Consider the following 27,442-nt stretch of genomic DNA (forward strand, 5'->3'; position numbering starts at 1 on the left):
CATCCTGTTCAACAGTCACTTCCTCACAGTGCCTGATCGTTGATTGATTTCCTGTAACAGGTGGTTTATTCTTTTATTATTGTTGTTATTATTATTACATTTTTTTTTTTTTAAGGAAATGATCCCTTTTTGATCGATTTTATTTATTATTTGAAGCGGTACATTTTATTTTTTAGCAAAAATAAATACATAAAGACGACCACTAGGGGGAGACGGAGACACGTGGCCAGAAAGGGATAGAGCGAAAGAGAGAGAGCGAATCACGTGATATGTGGGTGAAGCCACAGCTGCTGTATTTGGCTCGTGAATCATTTCCTCGTGGGTGTTTAACTTGAGCAGGCCAACACCTGAGTGTTTACACTGCACTTATATATATGAGAGAGAGAGAGAGAGAGAGAGAGAGAGAGAGAGAGAGAGAGAGAGAGAGAGAGAGAGAGAGAGAGAGAGAGAGAGAGAGAGAGAGAGAGAGAGAGAGAGAGAGAGAGAGAGAGAGAGAGAGAGAGAGAGAGAGAGAGAGAGAGAGAGAGAGAGAGAGAGAGAGAGAGAGAGAGAGAGAGAGAGAGAGAGAGAGAGAGAGAGAGAGAGAGAGAGAGAGAGAGAGAGAGAGAGAGAGAGAGAGAGAGAGAGAATTTTGAAAAACACACAGCTCAACCTTGCATTGTGTGAAATCTGCTGTTTGCTGAAGGTACACACACCACATGACTCCACCTCAGGTGACCAGCGCTGGATGATAAAGTGGGAGCTGTTACAGACTCGTGGCCTTCAGAGATAAAAGTTCCCACACGGCACCAGCGTCTGTCTAAAAGTACTGGAACACCTGTCCTTTCCCTTCACTGGAACACGTTTGGGTCTCCAGCGTGACAATGGAAACCCTGTACACAAAGCCCGCTCTATGAAGATCTGCTTTCCATGGGATGGAGTGGAAGATCTCCTAGCATGCTGTGCTGCTATAAAACTTATTGAACACCTTTTGGATGGATTTTTCACACTGACTGCTCCTCAGGTTTCTCCTCTCCACCTACATCAGTAACTTCACACAAGAAAGGTGCCATCCCTAGGCCCTCGAGCGAGGCCCTTAACCCCATAGCTGCTCGGTTGTATGAATATGATAAATGTAAGCTCTGGATAAGAACGTCTGTGAAACGCCATAAATGTAAAAACCTAGTGGAACATCTTCCCAGAAGAGTGGAGGTTATAACAGTAAATGGGGTCTGCGGAATGAAATCTAATGGTCAGATGTCCACAAACTTTTCTGCATACAGTCTCTAGACACGCCTTCGCTTTATAAAATAATGTCCTGAAGATGTTGGAGAATGTCCATTCCTTTAAATTTTTCTTCTAAAGCGAAGATGATGTTCTAGTTTTTTCGAGTGCAAAAGTTTGCACACCCACTCAGCACATGGGCCCTTACTGTACATAAACACAATCTGCCTAAATCCTTTAATCATTACAGGTATAATATCAGTGAAGGGGGGGGTACAAACTTTTACACAGAAGTACACGAGGAAACAAATCGGGGACAGGGTAAGATTGTGGTTTAAAGCATTTTATTGTTTCTTTTCATTAGAAAACAATAGAAAAAAATCTGCAACAAGAGTCGTGTCTTGCTTTCGAGTGAACTGAAATCAGCCACGTGGTACAGTAAAGTGCTTCTACGGTTTTTGACGCCGTCCCGAAAAGGGAACCCCCCGGGCGGCAGGGTCATTTCAGGAAGCGAGCTTTCTCGGTTAAAGCGAGATCGACCGTCAGGGGGAAGAGAAGCGGTCAGGGACAGTCCGACTGGACAACAACAACAACCTGCTAAACCGAGAAATCCCGCTTCATGGAAAAAACCCTGCAGTTTGGAGATCTTCCCCATGAGTCGTTTAGGTTATGGGTGTGAAAAATCAGAAAATCAGACAGTGCTGAATACAATATTGTTTTTCAACCTTTAGGTCACATTGATGTAAAAAGAAAAACAAAAATTACAAAGAAGGGGGAGAAATCTAATCACAACCCCTAATAAAATCAACTCAAATCAGGTTGAAATCCAAACAGAAATAATGTCGTTCCTCTGAACCTCCATCAGAACGAACGGAAGTGAAGAAACGTGAGGATTAAAAACTCATCCCAGATTTTGTTAAACCCAAACAGCGGTGGGATCCCGAACCCAGGCCGCGCTTGGGTGACGGTTTTGAGAACATAACCTACGTCCGGTGTGTCTGCGTTTTTAAAAAAAAAAAAAAAAAAAAAAAAAGACGAGTAGAATTGCATCCGGGCGAGTTAAATACTGATTCGACTTCTGTGTTTGAAATTAGTCTCCAAAACCTACGCCTAGTCTCGTCTCGAACAGCTTCGTGTACAGGTATAAAGGTAGTTTCCCGAGCAAAATGTGAGAAAACCGCTGCATATACAATTCAAGTAAGTCTTACTATAAGACATAAAACCTCCACAAAAAGATGCAAATGTAGAAATTGGTATAGATATTAAAAAAAATTACAATCAGTGTCCTATTCTTTACTGATAGGCTCGAGTGCCGTTTGTTTGTTTGTTGAAAGAAAAAGCACCCGCCGAGCTGAACATTCACCAGGATTATTCGAGTGTGTGTGTGTGTGTGTGTGTGTGTGTGTGTGTGTGTGTGTGTGTGAATGGGGGATTTCTTTCTTTTGTTATTTTTCATTTGAGAACATTTACAACTCAAACACTTAAGTCAGTTCCATCGATCTACCGACGCGGAATCAAAAATGCACTTTTCCGAACGTCCTTCCGGCACAATCCTGCGTTTCCATGTTACGGGGAATAACAAAAAAAAAAATAAAGAAATTAAAAAATGTAAGTAGACGTTACAAAACAAGAGTCGGGGTGGACAAATCGCGAACCGATGATTAAACTGTTAGCTTTTTCCTTTCGGAAGAAATTCGTACTCGTTTGTTGGAATTCGGCTTTGTAAGGCGGTTAGAGGATTTTTCTTTTTCCTTTCCTTCTTGAGAAAACAAAACCTCATTCCGGTGTACGCAATCGAGACGATTTTTTTTTTTTTTTCGATTCTCCATTCTGTTAAACACGTCCGAAAAAATAAAATTGCACAATTCAAAGTTGAAACGTGACTTCAAAGGAAAGGGAAACCGGAAGAAACTTTTTTTATTTGTTTGTTTTTTTTACGCCTTTCTCTTTTTCTTTTTTTCCCCACCCTAAGGTTTCTGTTTTCATTTCGCGTGATGGCGACTCTTTGGATTTGTCCACCCCTTTCCGAAAACACTGAAAGTAGTAAAATATTGCCTTTTTCATTCACTTCAAATTTCGTTGAGGGAAAAAAAAAAAAAAAAAAAACATTTTACAACTTCTGCACCAGCATTTCATCACGTGAATACTAAAAGAAAAAAAGGAGATAAAACGTGATTTGGGGAACAAAGAAATTCTGGACATTTGAACAGCACCTGCTTGAAGATGAAGATACAATAACAACAGTAATAATATTAATAACAATAATAAAAAGCATAAAACATCAGCACAGTGTGGCACAGTTTCAGTATTCAAATGGAGGTACAAACAAACAAACAAAAGTAAACGTAAAAAAAAGAAGAAAAAAAAAGAACGAAAGAACATTTTTTTTTTCACTTATTCATACAGCTACATTGCCTTGGAAGACTTTTTTTGTGCGGTTTTCTTTTCCCGACTCAATTTTTTTTTTTTCCTGGAATGCTTTTCCATTTTTTTATTTTTTCTTAATTTTTACCTTTATGACAAAAAATTTAATCTCCCCTGTCCGGTCAATGGGTCTAAAAGTTGAAAGGTATTTGACAGTGCCTACGAGGCAGCGAGTTTATAAATCACCGTACCATCGGTACCGACCTGAAGGGCACGGGTTTACATTTTTTTTATAATTTTTTTTTATTTCAAAGCCTTATTCCATGACCAACTGGAGTTGATGAGTCACGTAAACAGACGTGTGCTTGTATAACCGCGTGATCTGTGACATTCCCGTCCCTCCCGGTGTGCGCTTTAACGGCTAACCCCTTTTTGCTGATTTCGTCGCCCTACGCCCAAACACGTCGCTCCGAATGTCACGTTTGTGACCTCGAATAGCCGGTTTGGATTTTTCTTTTTACGATTACTGGCGTGCCGTTTATTCGTCAGACGTCGAGTCTGAAAAATGTAACGGCTGTAACAAAATTTGGGCGAGATAAAAGCCCCCTAAATGATAGGATGCGGTGTCTTTAAAGTACAATTGTTTTTTGGGGTTTTTTTTGGGAAAAAACGTGTCCGAATATTCAAGAACTCTGGCACCAATTGGGAAAAAATTTCATTTTAACATCCTCCCCGAAATATATCAAGTGCTTCATTAATTTGGTAGAAGAGGCCAATCGTGATTAGATTTCGTCTGCTGATGACAGGAATTCATTGGCTTTGAAAAAGAAAGGAGGTAAAGCGAGGCACTGGCAACACAGGAAAAAAAAAATCTCCCAGTATTCTGACAGGTGATGAAGTCGTTAGGAAATTGCATAAAGCGTGGGAATCTTGAGTACGGATGATGGGGGATGTCTGGCCGCGTTCCCGGCAAAACATTCCTTTCTCGTTTGGAGAAAGAAAATTATATAATAATAATAATAATAATAATAATAATAATAATAATTCACAGTGGATCCAGTTGTAAAAGAGGAAGCAGCTGAGGAAAGGGGAAGGGATTCTGTGGGTGTCGTAGTCCTTTGGTGTCTTGAGCGGCTGGCTTCAAAATCTTCTGCCTTTCAAATCAAAAAAATGTGTTTAGCGTATCCGTCTGCGTATCGGCCTCGAACCCTGCCGCTGGGTCCTGACAGAAGTGCTGGAAGAGCCTGAGGATGAATACAGGAGCGAGCGACGCCGCAACCAGGTTCGAGACGGGCCTCAAGATGTCCTCATTTTGCATACGGCGAATACTTCACACGGAAGCGACTTTGATGAGGTACTCCTTCGATGAGGGAGAGGCACGGATACGCAGAGGGACACCTGAACTCGGGGGGTGGCAGAGACTTCACAAAAAAAAAATAAAACCCTTTTTTTTTTTTTTTTTCTTCCCCTCGCCCACTGTCCAGCAGGATGAGAGAATTCGAGACGTCCCTCTGTTTCTCAGGCGCAGTCTCCGATGAGGACAAGCGGAGCGAGAAGCTGGCTGAGCTCGGCGGCAGACACCGGCGCCCCCTTTATGGCGCTGCTCCTCTGCCTCCGTTTGGCCAGTTTGGAGTTGGATGGTGGCGAGAGCCGCATGGAGGACGCGCCAGCCGTCACCACCTGAGGAGACGCCTCTTCCTGCCACTGTGCTTCCAGGTCATCCTGCTCCGCCAGCTGCCGGTTCACAGCCATCGCCTGTCCGGCGTAGAACGTCAGGTCTTTGGCGCTGCTGTTTCTGCTGGCACGGAAGACACCGCGTATGAGGTAAACTGCTCGTTAGATTCACTATTAAATTAGGTTTCATGCCGCAGACCAGAACTTACCTCTGGAGCAGGATGGAGGTTGGGATTGTATGAGGAGCACCCTGGTGGAAAAAAAAAAAGAAAGAAAAGAAACGAAACTGTCACAATGACATCATACCAACACCGAATCCAAATGAAGCACTTCATGATGGCTGGACATTTTCCTAAGAACTAGTCTTCTTGTAAATGATTTACGCCATAGGCAAAATTCACCAGCTGATTCTGAGAATACATTATGGAGGAACTTCACCCTATTCTGACTCCTAATAGAGAGAGAAAGAGAAAGAGGGAGGAATAAAATAGCCTAGCTCCTTACCCCTTGTACCCACGGGTGCTGGAGAACCTGAGCGGCGCTGAGCCGGTTCTTTGCGTCCCGGACCAACAGTTTGGAGATGAGGTCTTTGGCACTCCAGGAGATATGAGCCCATTCTTTCTCTGGGAATTCGTATTTGCCCTCCTGGATACTCTCGAACAGTGTGTTCTGAGATTGATGGACAACGATAAAAAGAAAAAATTGAGTAATTTTTTAATTAAGCACTCAATTAATTCGAAACCAACAAAATCCAGACGTGTTATTTAAAGCTTTGTGCTGAGGTGGACCTACTTGGCAGGCGTGACACGGCTCCCCGTTCTCCCAGCCACAGTCGCTTCCACAGCGGCCCACGAAGGGAGGATAGCCACTCAGCATGATGTACAGGATGACGCCCAGGCTCCATAGGTCACAGCGTTTATCGTATATGGTGGCCTCCTCGTTGAACGCCTCCACCACTTCGGGCGCCATGTATTCTGCAGAACCGCACTGCAACGAGACGGAACGAGGAGAGGCGACTTCGTTAGTCGGTGTACGGGAACGAGGTCAGCATTTGCCTGTTTAACATGTTTAACGTGCACGAACGAGTGTAGGCGGTGGTGTGTGTTAAGACGGCAGCTGTTTTTCGGCTGTTTCTGTACGCACGCGGAGATCAAGAGCTTCGAGCAGAGTCATTGTGTCCCTCGCACGACGAGATTAGTCCTCCGTGAGATCACCGCAATCGGACATAAATAGTGTGTTTGTATGAAACAGAGGGTGAAGCGTGCAGAAAGCCTTGTTCTCGTGGTCGAGTCATGGAAAGTTTTGAAAACTTGGCTCTGCAAAAACGCCTCTGTTCTGAAACTGGGCCAAATGCCCAAGAAGGGAAAAAAGGATTGAGTGTCCCAGAAAAAAAATATAATAAAAAAAACATCGCTCAATACCTCTTGCACAACACCACACCCCCCCACACTGCATAAACAAAACCAAACCACACAGACATGCTCTTTATACATGTATAGATCGCTGTACAGGGATGCAACCGTGTTGCTCCTGGAGAACAAAACATAATCCGTCAAAAGCTGCAAGGCTTTTTTTGGTTAGCTCGGGTAGATTAGATTTTTTTTTAGACTGTATTAAGCTCCAGTATTTCAGAACTGCGGTCCAGGGTTATGGTTACGAAATGATCCCTTGTGAAACCCCCCCCCCAAGAACCCGTGACAGAATTTCTAGGTCAAGCGCAGACTTTATAACCTTAGTGAGGTTACGGAGGTGATTCAATCGTTCATCTCAGCAAAATGACTCCTGAAAGCGGTCTGGTACTTTTCAGCTAGCGATGGCGTATGTTTGCTTTGTTTTGTTTTGGTTTTCAGGGCCTGACGTCGCTCTCCAGGCCTGTTTGCGCAGGCGTTTTGCTTCTTTTGTCTTCCTTGAACGCAGCTGTCGTGCCGCTCCGCCCCGTCGAGCCTTTATGCAGTGCAGGAATTCAGGAGCTGCAGACAAAAGCTCGGCTGTTCTGAATCGCCGCCTCCTCCTTCTCCTCCTCTGCTGCCTGTCTGCTCGCCATCGCTCAACACCCCCCCCCACATTCAGGCCGTCTCTTAACAGCCTCTCCATCAGGGGTCAGACAAAAGACAAGTCCTGAGCTGCCCCAGATGACGGAGTAAACAGTGCTGCTAGCTACTCGGAAGATTCAGTGATTAGCAAACGAGCTTGGTTCGTGTTTCTTTGTTGGTTGAGTCTATAAACAGGAGATATGGGTGCTATCTGTAATAGCAGGAGGGAGGGAAGAGGAGGAGGTGGAGAAATGAGATCGGATGATTACCTGCACTGCAGATTTTCTCTTCCTGTAAGTACTTGGTGCAAAATTAGTGAAGCCTTGCCTTGGGTGTGTGAAAATGACTCTACACGAGAGACAGATGAAGACTTGTTGGCAAACGAAACGTGGGGTTTTCCTGGCCACGTGACAAAGTGGCTTCTCAGCTGGCGTGAGCCGAGTTCATAGCTGTGCGGTGGGAAGATGAGCTCTGCAATGAGCTGTGCCACGACCACACATTTTCTCAGAAATCAAACCCACAATCTTACAGGAAGTGCAACAGAGACTGCATTAGTTAAACCAACAATTTCCTTCAAAAAAACCTGCATATATAAAACCTTGTGTACAAGAACCTGCCAAGATCCTCGTGATAAAAGTTTTATCAAAACAAACAGAAGGCATGTTCTGCACTTCAGCACTTGGCTCCTCCTCCCAAACTCGTCCTCCCCTTCCACCACCCAATCACAGCTCAGTTGCTATGCTCAAGAAGCCGAGAGTGTGAAAGAACTTCCCCTAACGCCTGACCTTGCTGCCGCTCTGCGGCTACCAGAGAAACAAAACCAAAAAAAAGAAAGAGAGAAGTGCAAACATTAAAGGGACGGCAAAGGTGCAAAGGAAAGAACGAAGAATGAAATGCGAATCAGACTTCCAACGTCTCAATGCTTTCAAAACTTTTGGTCTGAACCTTGAGATTTGTTGTTTTATAACAACTTGTTCCTGCAATCAAGGTCCTGAGCAGATCCTGTTCCTGAATGGGTCTGAAATTAAAAACAAAACAAAACAAAAAATCCCCTGGTGTTCAGATTTGGTTTAAAGGTCTCTGTTATAAAACCTGTTACACGCTGCAGTAACGTGTCGAATGGCTTCGTTTGTGCACGTCTAAAACGTTCTCCTCTAGTTTGCTCTTCTACCCCCGAAAATAGTCTGGAGACTTTCTGAAAGACATGCAGGAGCCTCTGATCTCAGGTTACAACCATATATTTCACTACACGCCACCTACAGTTTTGCCGCCTGTTGTCGCCCCGTCCCATCGTTTTGCAACAGTTTTAATATCGAACACGAGATTAGAATCTAATCCAAAGATATGACTGACGCAGCAAAAAACGGCACTAATCGCTCCGCCTGGGGGCTGATAACTTCTTTATTACAACTCAGGCCTGAACGTTTGTCTCGCTCCGAATTCAAAAACATTCCAGCCAGCCGTAAAATCCGGCCCTTGACCTCAGAGACATGCTACTCTCGCCAATAAGAGGAAGGCGTTCGGCTGACACCACCCGAACTCGTCCAATAGCGTGGCGGGAGGAGACTGGGATGATAAGAGCAGCATTGTAAAAACAGCTGGCTTATCTGTGAGCGAGCGACAAAACAGGACTTAAACGATCGTAACCTACTTTTTAATAATGAACCGGTGTTCTCTCACTCAGACAGGTATTAGCCGAATATAACACACACACACACGCACACACACACACACACACACACACACACACACACACACACACACACACACACACACACACACACACACACACACACACACACACACACACACACACACACACACCGGTGTGAGGAGCTCTGGAGTGGAGATAGGAGAGCTATCACTGTTCAGCTTGATTCCACTGCCCAGGTCGAAATCACAAATCTTCACCGGTGAAATCTGAAAGGCAGAAGACTGGAAGTCAGGAACTTGTCCACGCTTATTCACAGCAGGGTTCCTACACATTTCTGTTTTTTTGTATTCTGTAAATTTTTTCAGATTCAAATATGTGGATTATGAAGGGTTCTCTTCGAAAGCGTATATTTTTCTCTTCCGTCCACACCGAGATGGCGAGAAGGCGTAAAAAAAAAAACGGTGACGCATTTCTGGTCATTATGGGCGACGTTTCAAAGAGCCAAAAGTAAATAAACCATCACCAATGCATAGGAACCCTGTCGATCTGCTCTCATTCAAAAAGTCAAAACAAAACAAAATAAAAGACTCACCCTGTCTTCATGTTCACACAAGATGTTTTCAGGCTTGAGGTCCCTGTGGGCCATGCCTAAAGGACACACATATGCGTTTAGAAATGATTTCGGTTCTCCAGGGCTTTGGAGGGATGACAAAAGAGCAACTCTGTAGAAGTATGTTTCCAACACACTGCGTTGCCAAAGAGCAGCTATAAATAGAGGAGCGTACGAATGTCTTCCAGGAGAAGATAAGACATGAGACCATCTGTGAGGTTCTTAAAACTTCAAGGAAGCGATACGGAACACCGAAATGGGATCTGGGCCAGGATTTGATATCACCCCCCCCCCCCCCCCCCTCATCTTTAACTATAATTATACTACATAAGTGTGAGTCTGTGAGGTCATTCTCGAATTCAGATACGTGAACTCGCTCACCTTTGTTGTGCAGATAATCCAGAGCGCTTGCGATGTCCTGCACCACGATGCTCGCTTCCTGTTCGCTGAAGTGTCTCCGTTTGTGAATGTGGGTCAACACAGAACCTGAAGAAAACAAACAAACAGGGAAAACCTTCAACACTGGTTTGTTCGAACACGCGCACGCAAGATTGATTTCATCCTCTTTTGCAGGTGGAGGACGTTCGCGAAATCTACGCACCTCCTCTCAGCTTCTCGAACACCAGGTAAAACTTATCCTCCTCCTCGAAGAACTCCACGAGCTCCAGGATATTTCTGAAGGAGCACAGGATGACGGGGTTCAGAACTTTTTTTTGTTTTCGGTCCGTGCGCACAATAATAAGCCCGGGTTCTACGGGAGGTCTGGGGCACTTCTCACAGGGTCAGTGTGCAGATCGTGGCTTCTGCCTAATACCTTTTCCAAAGCCTGGCTAATTAAAGCAATGTATGTAAGGGCTTAGAGAAGAGGTTACCTGTGGCCCTGGCACTGGTACAGCATCTCTACCTCCCTGAACACACGACTTCGACTATGTCCTGGTCTCTTCTCTATGATCTGCAAACAACAATAAACACAAATAATTAAATAAATAATTACGTAACTGTACATGTTGCAGTTTACAACCCACGTCCACAATCTGAAAGTCTGTGCAGCAGCTGCGAATGTTGTCCTCCACCCCTAAATATATCCTAACCCATATTCCAGCCCCAGGAGGCCCATGGCATTTCAAACACAAAGCCTTTGCGGTGTTTGCGGGCTGCATTCCGTGGACAATAAAAGCGCATCAAAGGCGGAACGAGCTAAATTGGGCCTAGAGGTTAGAGGAGCGCTGGAATCGGTTGTTGACAGTAAACTGCTCTCACTCTCGAAAACCCCCTCAATACCCCCCCTCACCCACCCACCCTCTCGCCATGCTAGACGTGACTGGATTAGCGGTGCCACTGAGAGACGAGCAGAGCACAATGTAGCTCCTGGATTAGAGCCTGGTGTTCAGAGCAACTCTGCATTCCCCTATGAAACCGCAGTGCTCCTGAGTCAGCAACCCTCCGAACACAAGCCACACAAACCCGTACTGTACTCTGGAACTGAAGATCTTTGAACGTGGGGAATCAAATCCATTGCACTTAATTATCTCCACCCCATAATTTATTCCTGACGGTATAAATTATTTCATCACGCAATCGTATTCTCAGCAGTCTGCATCACACGTTGTGGGGATCGTTTCCTTACGACGTCACACTCCTGAGTGCTTCCTTCCTTTAGTGGATGAACAGCACCATAAATTCTCACTGTTCCTTCAAACGGTTGCACTAATAGAGCAAGTGTGTAAAAAGAAGCCAGGCCTGTGAACACAACAGCCAAAAGTGCAATCAGTGAACGTGTGCGCGACTAAAAGGGAGAAGGGGGAAGGCTGCAACTCGAGGCAGACAGTTTTCGCTCACTTCTTTTGTTCAGACTTGGAAATCGACGCACCCCCCACCCCTGCACCTTAGGGAGGGGGTGGGGTGACCATGACATCTGGTCTCAATTTACCGCGCCCCTTCCCACCAAAAACGTCCCTCATGGAGATAAGGAGACACGACCCCCCCCCCACGGGAGAACAAAGCCCTGCAGAGAGAGGGTTGTCTGTGCAAAAGTTTTCTGCCAAAAAAATAAAAAAATAAAAAAAAAGCTAATGAAGGCATTCATTATAATTATTTATTTTTTAAAGGTAATCGTTTTTTTTTTTTTTTCCACACGAAATCTAATGAAAAAACTGAACAAGCTCAGACGCTCCGCTTCCTCGAACTGTGTTTAACGTGGGAAACAACACAAAATCACGAGGTGCTGCGCCTCTGGCACGTAAAACTTTCTTTAGGCCACACCTAACGTCTTCGTACAGGAAAGCGGGTAAACATTTCGGGATGCAACCTCGGGCCGTCCCCCCGTCCCCCCCCCCTCTTCCTCACTGGTGTGTGTTTTGGCAGACGTACCAGGACAGAACGCAATGTTCCCGCCGCTGCCTGGTGCACGGGCCAATGGGAGCGCGGAACCCGAGGAGGATGTGACCCGCCCGACGTTCCGATTGGCTGCCGTAGCGGATAATCTAACGAAAACAGGAAGGGGGAGCTTCTTTGCTGAGCCAGCGCTGCTGAATAGAGCAGCGGAGCGACGGTTCAAAAACATACTCTTTTTCTAAACACGACCCAGAGAGGGTACAACCACGATCAAAGTGTTGCCGCCTTTTCAATCTCGACTCATTTAGGATCGAAACGCTCATTTACACTCGAGGAGTTCGAGTAACAAAACAACTCGATCTTGGGAGATTTCAAAAAGCTGCACAGTGGATGGCGATTTACATTCCTGATTAAGCAGCCGGTGAAGAAGGACGGCTCGCGCCCTGCAGCGTTTCAGAAAGCAAACCCGCTCACAACAACGACCTGCGGCTGTGTGCAGACGTCGGCTTTGCTTCCAGTAACCCGTTCTATAAGTTCCTAGTAATGTCACGAGTGCCAAAGGGTAATCCCGTTCAAAACACAGCGCCGATAAGCATCTTTTAACCCGTGTGGTTGACATGACGCGCGTGCTTTCGCTTGTTTACCTTTACAGCGTATTCCTTCTGCGTGATTTGGCTGATGCAGGTCTGCACTTTTGCATACGCTCCCTCTCCTAACACTTCATCCTGCAGCTTATAGACATCTGGAAGGAGAAGATGGCAAAAAGGGGAAACGCGATCAATGGCAATGAGACTGTACGGTCGTTCCTCCAGAGGACCACATGAGACGATAATGTGAGACAATAGCAAAATATACAGTGTGCACAAATGTCCAACATGAAACTATATCCTCATGGCAGTATGTACAATGCCACCATATAGTAGACTATATAAGTGGACTGTTTAAAAAAAAAAAAAAAAGAAAGAAAGCATTCAGTCTCAGACCCTGACTGTTACACTCACCCTCAAACCGCCCTGAAAAGCTGTCTGTGGCTCTGCACCTCTTTTTCTTCTTGTTCCGCTTCTTGGCATCGGGGATGTCGATCGGCTGGCTGGATGGCATACCTTTGTGTTGGCATGAAAAAAAGAAAAACGGAAAGAAAAAAAAAACGGTTAGAAGAAGCCGATGCTGTTGTTGAAGCAGGACCGAAAAGCCTTGGCAGATGATTGAGCGTGCTATAAAGTGACCGACTTTGGACTCTTTTACTTTTGCGGACGTCCCACATTTCACTGGGAAACCTCCAATCAGCAAGACAGGGAAAAAAAGACTTTGAAGGGAAATGCATGCGCTGGTTTTGACGTCCTTCGGGGGGGGGGGGGGGGGGGGTAAAGCCACAAACCTGAGGCAAATCAGAGACATCAGAAACGAAGGCTTTTTACTCACCGGGGCGAGTGGAGCAATCAAAATTGAAGGCAGGATCATGAAGGTGGGATCCGGTTTTGGAGAATTCGTCCGTTTCAAATGGATTTTGGCCCTGAAATAAAGAAACGTTACATTTTAAACAAAATAAACAAAATGTGTGTGTGAGTTTGCACGTGCATGTGTACGTCGACTGTTACTAACGTGTAATTGTTGCTAAATTAGTTATTAATAACCGACTTGTTGACAAATCTACGCACCTTGAAAGAGCGATGAAATCCGGTTACGGCGGTCATCTTGTTCTGCACCATTTTGATTCCTGGTTCGCTGATTTTTATTCCCTGATTGGATCAGTGGCCCCCGGCAACAACGGTTTTGCTTAGCTGGAGTGACTGGTCTCACTTCGCTAGCCCGATGTCTGGTGACTGCGGTGCTTTAAACGGGAAACCTGAAAAAAATAAGCAACAATAAAAAAAAGTGAATCTGACGACATTCAGAAGTCGATGCAGAGCATCAATCACAGCTGCAACGTGACGCCTCAGCGTCAAAACATCGAGACGCAGAAACAAGTTCCTGTCTGTGTGCCAACAGCCGCGAAGCGATCCTGAGTGCCAACAATAACATCCAGACTAGCAGGAATAATTGATAATGCCTCATTATGCTGCTCCATACAATAACACCCATAAATCCGTCGCAATGTCTCGCCCTCGTCACACTGTTTATAAACACGCGCGGAATAAAATTCAATAAAAAGGACGTAATTATGCAAATCTATAACCTAACCAATAAAATCATTCCTTATTGTCATAGCTAACGATGCATTTAACTCCAGTACAAAATCAATATTTTCCTCTCACATGGTAATCGATTGCACCAACACCCAAAACATCTCCACCTGAATGAACATATCAAAGTTCAAATCCATTCATTTTTTTTGGTTTTCAAAGAAGAACTGATTGATCCGGGTTCAGCATTCCAGACTTTTTCCAGGAAGAATGTTAAATCCTCAATGAAATGTAAAATCTATTATAAGAGGCTGTGACGGCCTTCATTCCATCCCTTGCAATCCGGAAAGCCGTTACAATATTCCAATACAATTCCCAAGTCTGGAAAAAGGAATTCCATCAATTCATTTGACTTTCCATTCGACTCCATTACAATCCTGTAACCGAGATATCTTCAATAATTGATTATGCGCAACACAAATATATACATACGTTGAAGAAAAACTTATGTTAAATGTATTCGTGTCCTGTTGAATAAACCTTAGAGTTCAATTTAATTTTTTCTGGAAATATAATGGAATTTTCTGGAAAGATCCAGGCCATTCACATCATCACTAGCATACCAATAAAGCTATGCAATAATACACTCCAGAAATTAAAACTATTACAGAAAATTGACTATTCAATTCATTAACACATTTAGTCACATCAATTACCAGCAACTCAAATCCACTAATAATTTATATACAATTACAGTCTCCTGAGACAAGAGCCGTATCCCAAATTGCGCGCTTAGTGCATACCTAAGCGCACTATATAGGCTACGAGCACCCTTATTTCCGCCTCGAAGTAGTGCACTTGTGTAGGGAATCAATGGTCAATTTGGAACAACGCCCGTTCCTGTACGTCCGTTGGGGGAAAAAACCTAATGATGAAATAGTCATAAACGGCGTCTAAACTGTATCAGTCAGTAATTTCTTCAAAATTGACACAAAAACCTTTAAAAAACACTAAAATAAATAACAAAAGAACTAATTTCGAGGTTATAGGAGTCAATGTTGAGATTATTGTTAGCACGAGCCGAGGCTGAAATGCTAAGACACAAATCCAAGTCCAAATCCAACGTGTGAAAAATAGTAATTAAAAAAAAAAAGAATAAGTGCTCACCCCGTTGATCTGAAATTAAAGCTCCAGTCTGGTTGCCGTTGTGCGACCCCTCGGTTGTCCGTGTGTTCCTGGACCCGACACTGGTCTACTGTGTGGAAGATACGGAGAGCTGCGCGATGGTGCTTATATAACTTCGCTGTTCGCTCAGACCCGCCCCTTGTTCAGACTAAACTCCGCCCCTCGGCTAGGAAACACACAAACACGGTGACGTTTTCAGTTTCAGAGCTGCCTGCCTTTGTCCGCTTTTTCACATAAAATTATATACATATGAAAATATATATGTACAATATTCAAACATGAACAACTACTATAACATATATATTTCATAAAAAAGTAAAATCTTAAATGTGGGCGGTAGATGTAGTGCACTTCCGTTATATGATACATTAAGAGAGCTCGTGCATGATGCAAGTTTCTGTAATAACCGAAGCTACTGGCATCTATCCATTCATCTCTCCATCCATCCATCCATCCATCCATCCATCTAATCCTTTATTTCACACATCCATCCATCTATCCATGCTTCCCATCTATCCTTCTAACCCTCTCTCCATGAATCCAATCATCTAATCCTTTGATCTATTCCTTCATTCTATCCATCCAACCATCTAATCCTTTATTCCATCCATCCACACAACCATCCATCCATCCACACATCCATCCATCTATCCATGCTTCCATCCATCCTTCCAACCCTCTCACCAATCCAACCATCTAATCCTTCCATCCGTCCATTTATCAATCCCTGACGACCTCCATCCATCCATCCATCCATCCATCCATCCATCCACACATCCATCCATCCACACATCCATCCATTCAGCCGTCCATTCTTCAATCAATCTATTTTTCCATTCCTTCCTTCCAGATGTCTATTCTTTCATCCTTCTATCCATTCATCCATCTATCCTTCCATCCATCCATCCATTCATCCAATATCGTTTTGAGAGAAACTGAGTCATGATTCCATTCATATATAGCGCTCCGTTATAACACGATGCCATTTGCATTTAAATATAGAAAGGCTATTTTCAATAGTGAGCAACACTCTATTAATACTTTTTTTAAAGGTGCAGCGGTCGATTTTTAATCCTTATTAATCTATGAAACAATGTTTTTTGTTTAATAAGTTGTAAAAACATAATAAACTAATAAACTTGTTTGAAAAACTGACTTACTGTCAGGTAAGGTTCAGATGTCAGTAGTCATTTTATAGACACTCTGAGTTCTTCCATATTGTAGATCCTGGGGGCAGAATAATATGAACATGAGTGGCATTCGATATAATGGTGTTTTTCCCAAATGGAGGCGAAAAAAATCACACCAAATGCCTTTTGACGAGTTTCTTAATATGAGACCAAAATCTGAGCCAGAATCATACACACATAAGAACAAGATCTATAAAGGTGTTTGTATACTTCTGGGTTTACATTAGTTTGTTTTTACAAGCTGTTACATCACTATATATGCAAATGATTATGTAAAATGTATGTAAATATACCCTTGTAGTAATGATATTTATAATAACATTATCTGACCATTAAAAAAAACCAACTGGGTGGTCTCTCTGGCTCTGTTGTGTATATTTGCTGTTTTGTTTCCTATCATATGCATGCACCCGCTACCAATCTGGTAGTCGAACTGTGGAGTCCATTAAAGTTACATTTTAGGGCCGACATTTTCATATTTTCTCCTCCTGTTATTCAGAACACTTAATCAAATACAGCAACAGTGCGAGATATCGCCAGCTTCAGGGCCTTGTAAGTCTTATTGACTGTTTAAAGGACATCAGGTTTCAGCTACGTCATTATTATCCGCAGCTAAATAATGATAAACCAGAAATCGCTGTTATTAGCGCCCTTATCTACGAAGGTTACAAATCGCATCAGGAGCCTTGGGAGAGTTATTTACGACACCCAGCCACCCAGCTCAGCTTTAAGGAGCACATTAGTAATGGTTGCAATGCAGCACCGTGTTAGAAATATATCCAAGGAACGTGGCAATCTGGAATTCTTTTCCGAAGATAGCGAGACAATTTTTTCGATTTTTTCGACCAAAGAGCTCTGTTACTAGATTACAAAGAGTGCAAACATGTAGAGTAGGAATTTAGATAACACCTGGTTTCCAAACAGTGCTTTTTGTCCATTATCATCAAATCAAAACTCTCTCTTTTCAGATGCTCAGATACTAATTTGTATTGTATTGTAGCAGATTCAGCGGTGTTAAGGATCTTTTGTGCGTTTATCTTTTAAAGCTATTTTCTGGTGCCTAGTTTACTTTTTTTGCAGGATGCTCAGGAATTATTTTTGCTTGTGAGGCTTCAAAACCTGAGCACTCAACTCTCGAAAGCTTCTACAAGCTAATAAAATACACCCAGGGATTCCTTTCTTCTAGTGCTCCTGCAAGAAAAGTGTCACCTTCTGTTCAAATATTCACTATATAACAAATTGAAATACAAGATCGATGTCCTAAAGTAAACCCTCAGCGCGTTCACGTGATACACCGTGCTTCTAGGAAAACACTCGCAGCTTCTGGACTCTGGAACGGAGTGGTACACACTCTCACACCGGTGTTAATGAAATACCTCGCTTTTGTGCTCCTCGTTCTTTGAAAGAACTGTTCAGAGAAACATTCGGCTTTGGGAAAAGTGAAACGTGGGCCATGCATTTGTTCTGTAGCTTGTTATGTATTTTGTTAGCTGTGCACTGTGTGTGTATGTGTCAGAAGCATAAAAGGTAATCAGATGCAGAAGGTGCAGCATGTGACTCCATGAAAGATGAGCGAAAGATCTCGAGGATCTCTGCTTACATGTGGCTTAGAGGTTTTTTTCCACCTCAAGCCGTCCAACGAATCCTGCGTTCTCCCTCCCTTACCGTTTAAGGACACCTAATAAAGTGGAATCTTACGACTCTCTTTTTACGCCTTCCTTCCCTCCCTCCCTTTCTCTTTCTCTCCCTCGTTCTCTCTCTTCTGACCTACAGACTCGCTGTTGAAAGCCGAAGCAGACATTGCGAAAGCTTTGCCTGCTGCCTGGGGAGGGAGAAAGCACATGATGCAATTCCTGGTGATGTTGACAACAAGCCGTGTTTTGAAGCAGGAACGAGGGTTACTCACGGGACAGCACGAGCACAACGTCGTTAAAAAAAAAAAAAAGGGCTGATGCAGCACTTCAGGTTCACTCGCTGCCTGGAATGTGTTTTACAGACCTGGCTGACATCTGCTGACATTTGATTGGCCTGGGCCATGTAGGTGTTTCATTGTCTGTCCTATGTGCTAAATGTAAAAGTGTTGACGGTACATGTGTGTATGTGTGGACATTCCAACAGGGTGGGACATTCACATGCTATGTGTAATATAAACTGGAATGCTTAAACCTATATTTATATTTTTATATATATATATATATATATATATATATATATATATATATATATATATATATATATATATATATATATATATATATAATGACTGCTGGAATTTGAGGATGAAGAGGACCTGGAATCACATACATCAATAAGGAACTCAGATACGACTAAAATACAGCTTTCCGGAATAAAAGCAGTTATTTTTATGCCCCTAATTTCATTAAATGTTGCCCTGTTAGTTATTATGTCATGGAAAACTCTCTGAGATGAAAGTAAACGAGCACAGGCTCTAAACCAACTTTGTTATCTTCTGATACTGGGGCACATGGCTGCCTTTATCTCACTCAGACCACACTGACTTTTGAAAAACAGCCTTTTTGCTTAGTTATACTGGTATAAAAACATTTCCAGACTAGTTTCGTAACTCGTCAACAGATGGCAGCACAAGGCTGCACGCACAGTCGCGGGGAGCGCCGAACTTCATAAGTCAGCGTGCCAAAAAACGTCGTCCATGTGTACATCGGAGCTGTGCAACCCGGTGCCATAATGATCACATGCGTTACCACGTCTGCTATCCTGACCATGTGGGCACCGTATCACGAGTTCCCCTCACACGTTAGTTTCTCGTCTGAAACAACGTAACCTCACTTTCGCACATATGTTACTAGCCAGATTTGGCTCCCGCCGATTTCACCCTCTTCCCGAAGTTGAAGATGCAGCTCAAAGGTCACCGTTTCAACACAAAATGCAGAGATCCAACGAGAATTACAGAAGGTGCTTGACGTGCTTTCAAAAAGAAGACACCTTTATTTAACACCTTTGGGATACATTTTTCATGCTGACTGAACCCCAGGTCACCTCACATCACCTACATCAGTAACTGATTTTACTCACACCCTTGTGGCTGTATGAGCACAAATCTAAACAAAATCTAGTGGAAGCTCTTCCCAGAAGAATGCAGCTTATTATAAGAGCAAATGGGGACATAGAAATCTTGTGTATCTTTTAAATCAAATGCATTTTTAAATATCACACTCAAGTCTAACATTGTGTACTATTTCAGTTTTCTCCATCCTCCTGAGCAAAGCGTTACACAGACACAGAGTGACATTTACCAAGAAAAACCAAAGGAAATGCAACGAAAGGGTGAGATGAAAGAAAAAGAGCAACTGCTGATTAAAAAAAAAAAAAACTATTTTGGTTTGTAAAGTGGAGCCGGAAATGAGTTGTTAATTACCTATCTACCCATCTATACCTAGTCTTCCTGACAGTGTTCGGGGCTCAGACACGTTTCACATCATAACCTTGTGCTTCAGAACATCTGATCACATGCACATTATCAACTTGTGCTGTTAATATCATGAACAGCAGCTACGCTAATTTCTCTCCACTGCTTCTCTTTCTCTCCCCATCCCGAGGCATCCTGAGGTTTGACCAGCTCCAGTCACGTCCCACCTCATGAAGATTATGGACCTTTGAAGAAGTAGATGCCGAACTCGCAAACATCCCGAACCATCTAGAGACGTTCCAGTGCCAATTGGATTCCACTACATGTGTGAAGTTTTGACATTGGACCTCCTGGAGTGTTTAAAGGCTCTGGCATGGAGAAGCTGGTGCTGGATCTGTGATGATCACAAATGTTGAGCTCAGTAGCTCCTAGTTTTATACCAAAGACTGTAGAAAGAACATTTAATTATAATCTTATACTCCTGTACTCATGTTAGTTCTCACTCTCCAGTGTTCTGTATTGTTGAAAGATTTATGATCAAACTCTTGATATCACCCAAATGAGGATGGGTTCCCCTTTTGAGTCTGGTTCATCTCAAGGTTTCTTCCTCATAACATCTAAGGGAGTTTTTCCTTGCCACAGTCGCCACGGCTGCTCATCAGGGATAAATGCACACCATTCACCTTGACTGTTGATTTCTGTAAAGCTGCTTTGAGACAATGTTTGTTGTGAAAAGCGCTATAGAAATAAACTATCGATCTGCACAGACCAGAGTTTATGGGATATTGCTGCTCGATAAAGCGGACTTGCATGCTACGTCCTGAGCTTCAAGATGGATATGTGTGTGTGTGTGTGTGTGAGTGTGTACCAGTGTGTTGGAGTAGTGCTGGAATGTGGGTGTGTATACACAAGTCACTACTCCTATTCTATTACATCTGAATATTTTCCAAGCTGGCAGCTACGGTGTACACACCATCGAGACTTACTGCCGCTTCTACAGGCAATAACACTGCAGAAACACGAGCCTGTGGAGTTCAAGGCCTTCGTCTTCCATCCAAAACCTCCTACCAAATCAAAAACAGAACACACACCTGCCTGCAGCCCTGGAATCATATACAGAGAGACAGAGGTCTGTTCAGAGGTCAGAGTTCCCACACAAACACTAAACAATTTTGAGATTGGATTTAATAATAATAATAATTTTGTAAAAAATTCTTGCCGTATGTACAAATTATCAATGATTAACTTCACTCCTTCATGTGAGTGATGGTGATTTATATCCGATTGTATATAACAGACCGGTCCATTTGCACCCATCTGGGCTAGTCCTTCTGTTCAGTTCTGCTCTGTTCCTCGTCGTAATTCGGCAGTTTGCGTGTTTTTTTGCAGATGCTCATGATAACCACGTTCCAAACGATCACACAATCGCTCACATGAATCTGTTACTTAAACACATTCATCGCTATGAAATATTCCAAATATCTCACAAGCCACATGTTCAACAGGATGTTGCATCATTCCGACGATCTTGAAAAATCTGAAAAGTCAGGGATCATAGAAAACTCAAGAGTTTAAGAGCACTAAACTCAGAACTTGGACATTTCTGACACTTGGCTGCCACCATTCAGCAACAATGAACACAATTTCCAACAAGAACTGGAAACTTTCAGCATTGTGATCATTGTTGACTAGAAGAGGGCGTGTCCACTGATGCAATAAAGTTGAAAAATGTGTAACTTGATCCGTTTTCCGATTTGTTATCAATGCAGGACCATTTGATAAAAAAGTGACTAATAGCAACCAGTAGTAGACCGGTGACTTGTGTGTGAATGAAGATAGAGCGTGTTACATAGTAATCTCCATTAGAAAGTCTGAAGAACGTCTCGATCTCACTAAAGTTGCTCACGTTGTCACGTGTCACCCGGAGCAACGTGACTCCGTCTTCACGCCATAAAAGGGAAACCCACCTGACTTAACTTAAAATAAAGTCTCTTGTTTTTGCTCTCCATTTTTTCAGCAAGCATGCTGATCCCTGGAAAGGTTTCTATAAAATGTTGTTGGTTGGGGGCGTGGCTTATCTTGAAGACGTCATTCAACATGAAGTTACAACTTCCAGTTTCAAGGGAGTTTAACCACAATGTGTGTAATGTTGAGTGATTATGAGTGTTTAAAAGCACATTTTCTTTAATTCAACCTTTATTATTATTATTATTTACAATTTATGGCCTTTTTTACTTATTTAAACACTTTCGTAAATGTTATATATAACTTCCACAAAGGAAATATCGACGTATAAATCAAATATATCGAATATTTCTGTATCGATTGTTTTGTCATATCGTCCTCTTGTATGTAAACAAAAAAAAGCGCGTTGCGTCATCAGAGAGCGACAAATGGATAACAGTAAAACGTGCAATGACGAAGAATTCAAGTGTCTGATGCAACTCTGAACCGCATTAACACACACACACACACACACACACACAAAAGCAAGCAATCTGGCTAGTAGCAGCGCCGAGGCCACGCCCATTACCGAACGCCCGGTCTGGCTCCGCCCACTGACGCATGATGTTCTCTTTATTCTCGCTCTCTCAGGCACGTTCCAGAACAAAACAAAGAGCAGACCGGCTGGAACCGGCTGCGCAGAGTCAGCATGAGGGTTGCCAGATCTGCGAAAATCACAATAAGCTTTACACTGAAATCAGAAATCAGAAAGAGCTTCATTGCCAAGTGTGTTTGCACATACAAAGCATTTCTCTTGGCAATAAAAGCTTCAAGTACACAGAGACATCAAAGACAAGAACAGAGATACAAAAAAAAAAAAAAGATATGTAAATAAAATGCAGATGTAAATAAAAACAAAACAGAAATGGACAAAATTTGGATGTATATGTGTAGTATATAAGTGTAATACAATAGAATAAAATTTAAGATTTAACTAACATAAAGGATAGTATAAAAATGTATAGAATCTTCCAGAATGTATAGAACATTCGCAGAATATTAAAACTCTAAAGTTATGACAATCATCTCCAAATTTGTTATCCATTTTACAAAATAGCCTCATACAACATAACATAAACGTGACATAAACGTTTTTTTATATCTTCACTGTAAGTGTTACATTTTAATTTTTTTTAGATTTCCAGTCTAATTTTCAATCTATTCAGGGTTTTTTTTCAAGAGGAACCTACACCTGAAACATGTCCTCCAACACGTTCAGGACGTTTGAGTTGACCCCTGATGGATGTGGGTAGTTGTTTTGGGACAAAACACCATTTCAGCTGTTTCTAGTTGTGATCGAATGCAGATCTGATCGGTTCAATCATAAATCGCTTTCAACACAAAAAGTGAAAGTTTTTTGGTATTTTTGGTTGTAGATGAAATCTTTTCCGGTCGAGATGCGAGACACTAAACTGAGGTACAGACGGAGAGACCGCACAGATCTGCATTGCGGTGGAAATGTGGTCTGGTCTGGAGACTTAGAGAAAAGTAAATAAATAAAAATGTCTGATGCAATATGCAAAAAAATACAAGTTCTATAATTGTACGATGTCAAAGGTTGTTTTATCCTTCGTCAAAATTTCTGACCGGATGACAATCGCGCTTCTATTCATCACGTCCTCCAGCTGGCTTTTTTTAAATTTTTTTTTTATTCATTTATTCATTTAATAAGTTGCATTAAGACAAAAAACCAAGCAAAATCACAAACAGGCCAAAAATATCAGTTTCACTTTTAGAATGCAAGAACCAGTTTAATATTGGTTAAAGCACATTTCAAGCTATTTATATGCAAGAAATTAATAAATACAGCAAACAACATAAACAGATGGTGATCAAACATCTGTAAAGGGCTTAAATCTAATCAAGGTGGAGACGAACAAAAACAGAAACTGTCAATCGTAGCCAAAGTTTGCAAACGTGCCAACGTGGGATTCTTTTAATCATTTACTGATTTAATTTAGCATTTTGTATGAATACTCCCAACGGCCCACCTCGAAAACATAGGGAAGGAATTCAGGAGTATCCTCTAAAACAAAAAGGGGGTAAAACAGTGGATCTGGCAACACCCATGAACAGCAAGATATGGGGGAAAGTACGTCCTGTTGCACATTCTGCACGTAACACACGGGCTGGACACAGGGGGGTTTATTACACTGTAAAGATGGGAAAACAGTAGTTTTTATCATTATATTATACTTTTTTTTATTATTATAATGAAAATATTAAGATTGAAAATGACCTTTAATGAACCAGTGTGTGTGTGGGTGTGGGTGTGGGTGTGGGTGTGTGTGTGTTAAGTTGTAATGATCATTCTATAATAATTAACAATAATAATTATAAATTTTATTCATAAAAAAAGAAACATCATTATGTTGATTAAGTATTTATTTAAGTATTAATTATTAATAATACATTTTTAATATTGATTATTTCATTAAGTATTCATCTACCAATAATGACAAGAAGCACATGTGCCAGTCAACCTAACTGCAACCTGTTGAAATGTAGGTTGGAAATCTCACTGAAATGTAGGTTGGAAATCTCACTGACCTGGTTTAAAGACACTCAGGAACATTTCCACACAATATACAGTATAAGAAAAGGTGTATTAAAATGTTTACTGGGCCTCCATACAATTTCCAGTTCATTCAATTAAATTTTTTTTTGTATAGCACTTTTAAACAATGTCCCAAAAACAGCTTTACAGAGATTAAGTTCTAAACTTTGAATGTACAAGATGTATAAGTCTATAAGTTTATCCCTAATGAGCGAGATAATAGCGAGAGCGGCAAGGAAAAACTCCCTTAGACTTCATGAGGAAGAAACCATAATAGAGGAACCATATTCAAAAGCGAACCCATCCTCATCTGAGTGGCACCGAATGTTTCATTATAGTTTTATCATTGTTGAGGTGTAAAGTTCATTGTTCATGCAAACTGCAGTCTTAAGCTATTGTAGCAGACTGTTTATGTTAATTACAGTCCAAATCCATCCTCAGAGCTCTTGAGTTGCTCAGTAACTTAATGGATCTTTTGGCTGTTCATGTGGAACCAACATCAGCTGCACCCAATGGCCTTCATCTCCAATACAAATGCAGCAGTTTAAGACTTTTCTTTCTCAAACATCTTTTTGATCCAATTACAAATAAATCCAGAGACACTTCTTTACATTGTGTACATAATTATATAGTTGCCATAAACAATACATTAGCTGTATGTAAATAAGTATGTCGACCATTACATTACAATTACGACCAAATGTACAGTATCATATGGATTAATATACCATGAAATTATCCCCACCCCCATTTTGCGAAGTCTTTCCGCTAGATTTTTGCTTACGGCAATGGGGATTTGTGCCCGTTCAGCAACAAGAGCAGCACTGAGGTCAGGCACTGATGTTGGACAACAAGAAGGAGGGCAGAGTTCCAGTTCTTCTTTCTAAACCATTCCCAAGGCATTGATTGGGGTTGAGAAGGTCAGGGCTCCTTGCAGGACACTCGAGTTCTTCTCCATCAACCTTAACAAATCATGTCCACCATTTCTATTCTGGAACATGTTTGGCCATATTGTGCATTTAGAGCCATTGGATTGAATCAATTCAATATACAGATAGTTATAAGATGGCCAGTGAAGCCATCTTATAACCATCAGAACCTAATAATAAATATTTGCTAATGGTAGACTAGTCTGAATTCCACCTCTGGATTGAAAATAATTCACCCCCTGTGAACTCATCATGAACTCCACATTGGGATCATTGCTCTAGGTTAGCGCTTTCCAAAAGTGGTGTCCAGGGAACCCCCAGGGGTCTCTATAAAGTATTGCCAGGGAGTCTGTGATTTTTCACTGTGATTTGGTGACAGTTGAGGGAATTCCCAGCACGCCATAATCAAAGTTAAAAATAGTGCCATCTCTGGATTCATGTGTTCTATCTGTGGAAAGTCCAGGACTACAATTCTCCATAGCACAGATAAGCAGACAAACAGCGGTGGACAGTAACGAAGTCAATGAAATTCATTACTGTACTGTAGTAGCTTTGCCGCGTATCTACTCTACTGAAGTATTTCCATTTGGGGAGACTTTAAGTTCACTTTATTTCAGTGAAATATCTTACATTACTACGATTCACCCCATTCTTTTTATTTATGAGTCTACCAATCAGTGTAGAGCGCATGCTTTGTTCTGAAAATGTTTTGATTGGCACTTTGTGGTATCTACTTAGCACCAACATGACTTCGAAATGTCAGAACAACCATGGCCTTATTTGTTACTTTTTGGTGTGAATGTGTGTACGCATGGTGTTCCTGGGATAGTCTCCTCATCCACCATAACACTGACCAGGATGAAGTGGATCCTGATGATAAATGAATACTGTACACATTGAAATAACGTGCACCTGTCATGCACCGACTCACAGCTCCAGGATCCTGGGTTGAAGATCCCTGATAAAGATTAAACCCTTATTGCAAGTGACTAAGGCTTCAAAAGGTCCACAGCTACATAAGGTTTCTTCTCCCTTATTGGATGGAATTAAGTGGAATAGCACTTCTACAGAGAATAGAGGTGGCAAGTTTTACTTCCTGGAGGTAAATATTTGCCAGGAAACAATTAAATCATGACTCCTACGTGTAGCCTCGGGGCTAAAACAGATTTTGTTAACTAACACGCCAAGAAAAGAAATGGAAACAATGATGTCAGTGCAGCCAAACTTCCGGTTTAACTGGAATTTTGTTGCTGTTGTTAAGAAAAACGGTCAAAAGCATTTTCGATATGACGTAACAGTTCAGTTAATGTCCTTTCTTCACATATTCCAGCTTAATTGCCACTGTGTTCAGAACACAGGTTCAGGCTTGAGAAGAAGGAGTTAAGGCCCACACTCAGGGGTCCAACAATGGCAGCTTGACTTCCTGATCATTAACTTAAAGACTTATCCAATGAGCCACGACTAGCCCCTGCTAGCAAACCCTACTAGCATTTGCCAGTAACTTAACCCGGTCTACAGAACGACACAATTCTGACGAACGAGTCTTTGGAACTTCCGTTTGAAACGCCTCGATTGATGAGCCTGTTATATTTAGCTTGTTTTCTTTCTCCATTTGGCATTCCAGCGTTTGTTCCACAAGCCTTCTGCCTCGGAGGAACAGAATACAACAGAACGTTTCACACACATTTGTCACACACATTAAAATGCTTCAGTGCAGGGTTTAGTGCAACAACAAATGAACCGGCTGTAAAGCAGATCTGAGTGAAAAGTCAGTCTTTGAAATTCTGAAATCAAGAACGCATGGGTGTGTTCTTTTCAATGCACATGGTGCCACCTGGTGGAAAAACTGTCATGAATTTTCCCTTCCATTGAACTAGGAGACCCAAACTTCTCAGGAAGACTGTAAGACAATGTGCACCAGGGACAGTAAGATTCACCAATTCGCAGGTTTCCCAAGTTGCCATTTGTATCGCAATGCATCATTTTTTTTTAACATATTTGCATCGTTAAAAAAAAAAAAATTATTTATATACTTTTATTATGTAGAAAGTGACCAAAAATTTGAGACCAGTATTTGATATGTAGATCGATTTCACCACTGCTGCTACATGAATACGATGTATCGCAACACCACGGGGACTGAGGCGTGTCCTGAGAGTCACATAAAATACAGATTAACATGGCAGAGGTAGAG

At 42.1% G+C, this 27,442-nt stretch overlaps 1 protein-coding gene and 1 long non-coding RNA gene across 3 annotated transcripts; one reads left to right on the plus strand and one right to left on the minus strand.

Annotated features, from left to right (window-relative positions):
- Positions 1 to 1,530: 1,530 nt before the first annotated feature.
- Positions 1,531 to 15,341, minus strand: mknk2b (MAPK interacting serine/threonine kinase 2b). Of its 2 annotated transcripts, none has more exons than XM_083555006.1 (14): positions 15,163 to 15,341; positions 13,531 to 13,718; positions 13,295 to 13,385; positions 12,874 to 12,975; positions 12,517 to 12,614; positions 10,411 to 10,490; positions 10,140 to 10,213; positions 9,920 to 10,024; positions 9,521 to 9,576; positions 9,099 to 9,194; positions 6,034 to 6,228; positions 5,746 to 5,910; positions 5,451 to 5,491; positions 1,531 to 5,362 (listed from the first exon to the last, which is right to left on the minus strand). In XM_083555006.1, exons 2-14 carry the CDS (start codon positions 13,579 to 13,581, stop codon positions 5,086 to 5,088), a joined length of 1,431 nt encoding a protein of 476 aa, XP_083411132.1. In that variant the 5' UTR covers positions 13,582 to 13,718; positions 15,163 to 15,341; the 3' UTR covers positions 1,531 to 5,085. The 2 variants fall into 2 exon arrangements, with proteins under 2 accessions (XP_083411132.1, XP_083411131.1); XM_083555005.1 differs by having other exon boundaries at positions 1,531 to 5,365; positions 15,163 to 15,319.
- A 2,620-nt stretch (positions 15,342 to 17,961) lies between these two features.
- LOC310732818 lies at positions 17,962 to 20,526 on the plus strand. Its single transcript, XR_014535555.1, has 2 exons — positions 17,962 to 18,407; positions 19,594 to 20,526. It is a non-coding gene; the product is annotated as an uncharacterized lncRNA (long non-coding RNA).
- Positions 20,527 to 27,442: the final 6,916 nt, after the last annotated feature.

The sequence above is a fragment of the Silurus aristotelis genome, assembly GCF_946808225.1.
Source record: "Silurus aristotelis genome assembly, chromosome: 11".
Classification (NCBI taxonomy): Eukaryota; Metazoa; Chordata; class Actinopteri; order Siluriformes; family Siluridae; genus Silurus; species Silurus aristotelis.

Bases quoted from the DNA above. Each gene is read 5' to 3' on its own strand.
- mknk2b (XM_083555005.1), bottom strand. From the start codon at position 13,581: ATGGTGCAGAACAAGATGACCGCCGTAACCGGATTTCATCGCTCTTTC. The intron at 10,025-10,139 runs GTGCGTAGATTT...TGTTTTCTTCAG, and splicing joins GTTCGAGAAGCTGAGAGGAG to GTTCTGTGTTGACCCACATT. The intron at 5,911-6,033 runs GTAGGTCCACCT...CATCAATCTCAG, and splicing joins AGCCGTGTCACGCCTGCCAA to AACACACTGTTCGAGAGTAT.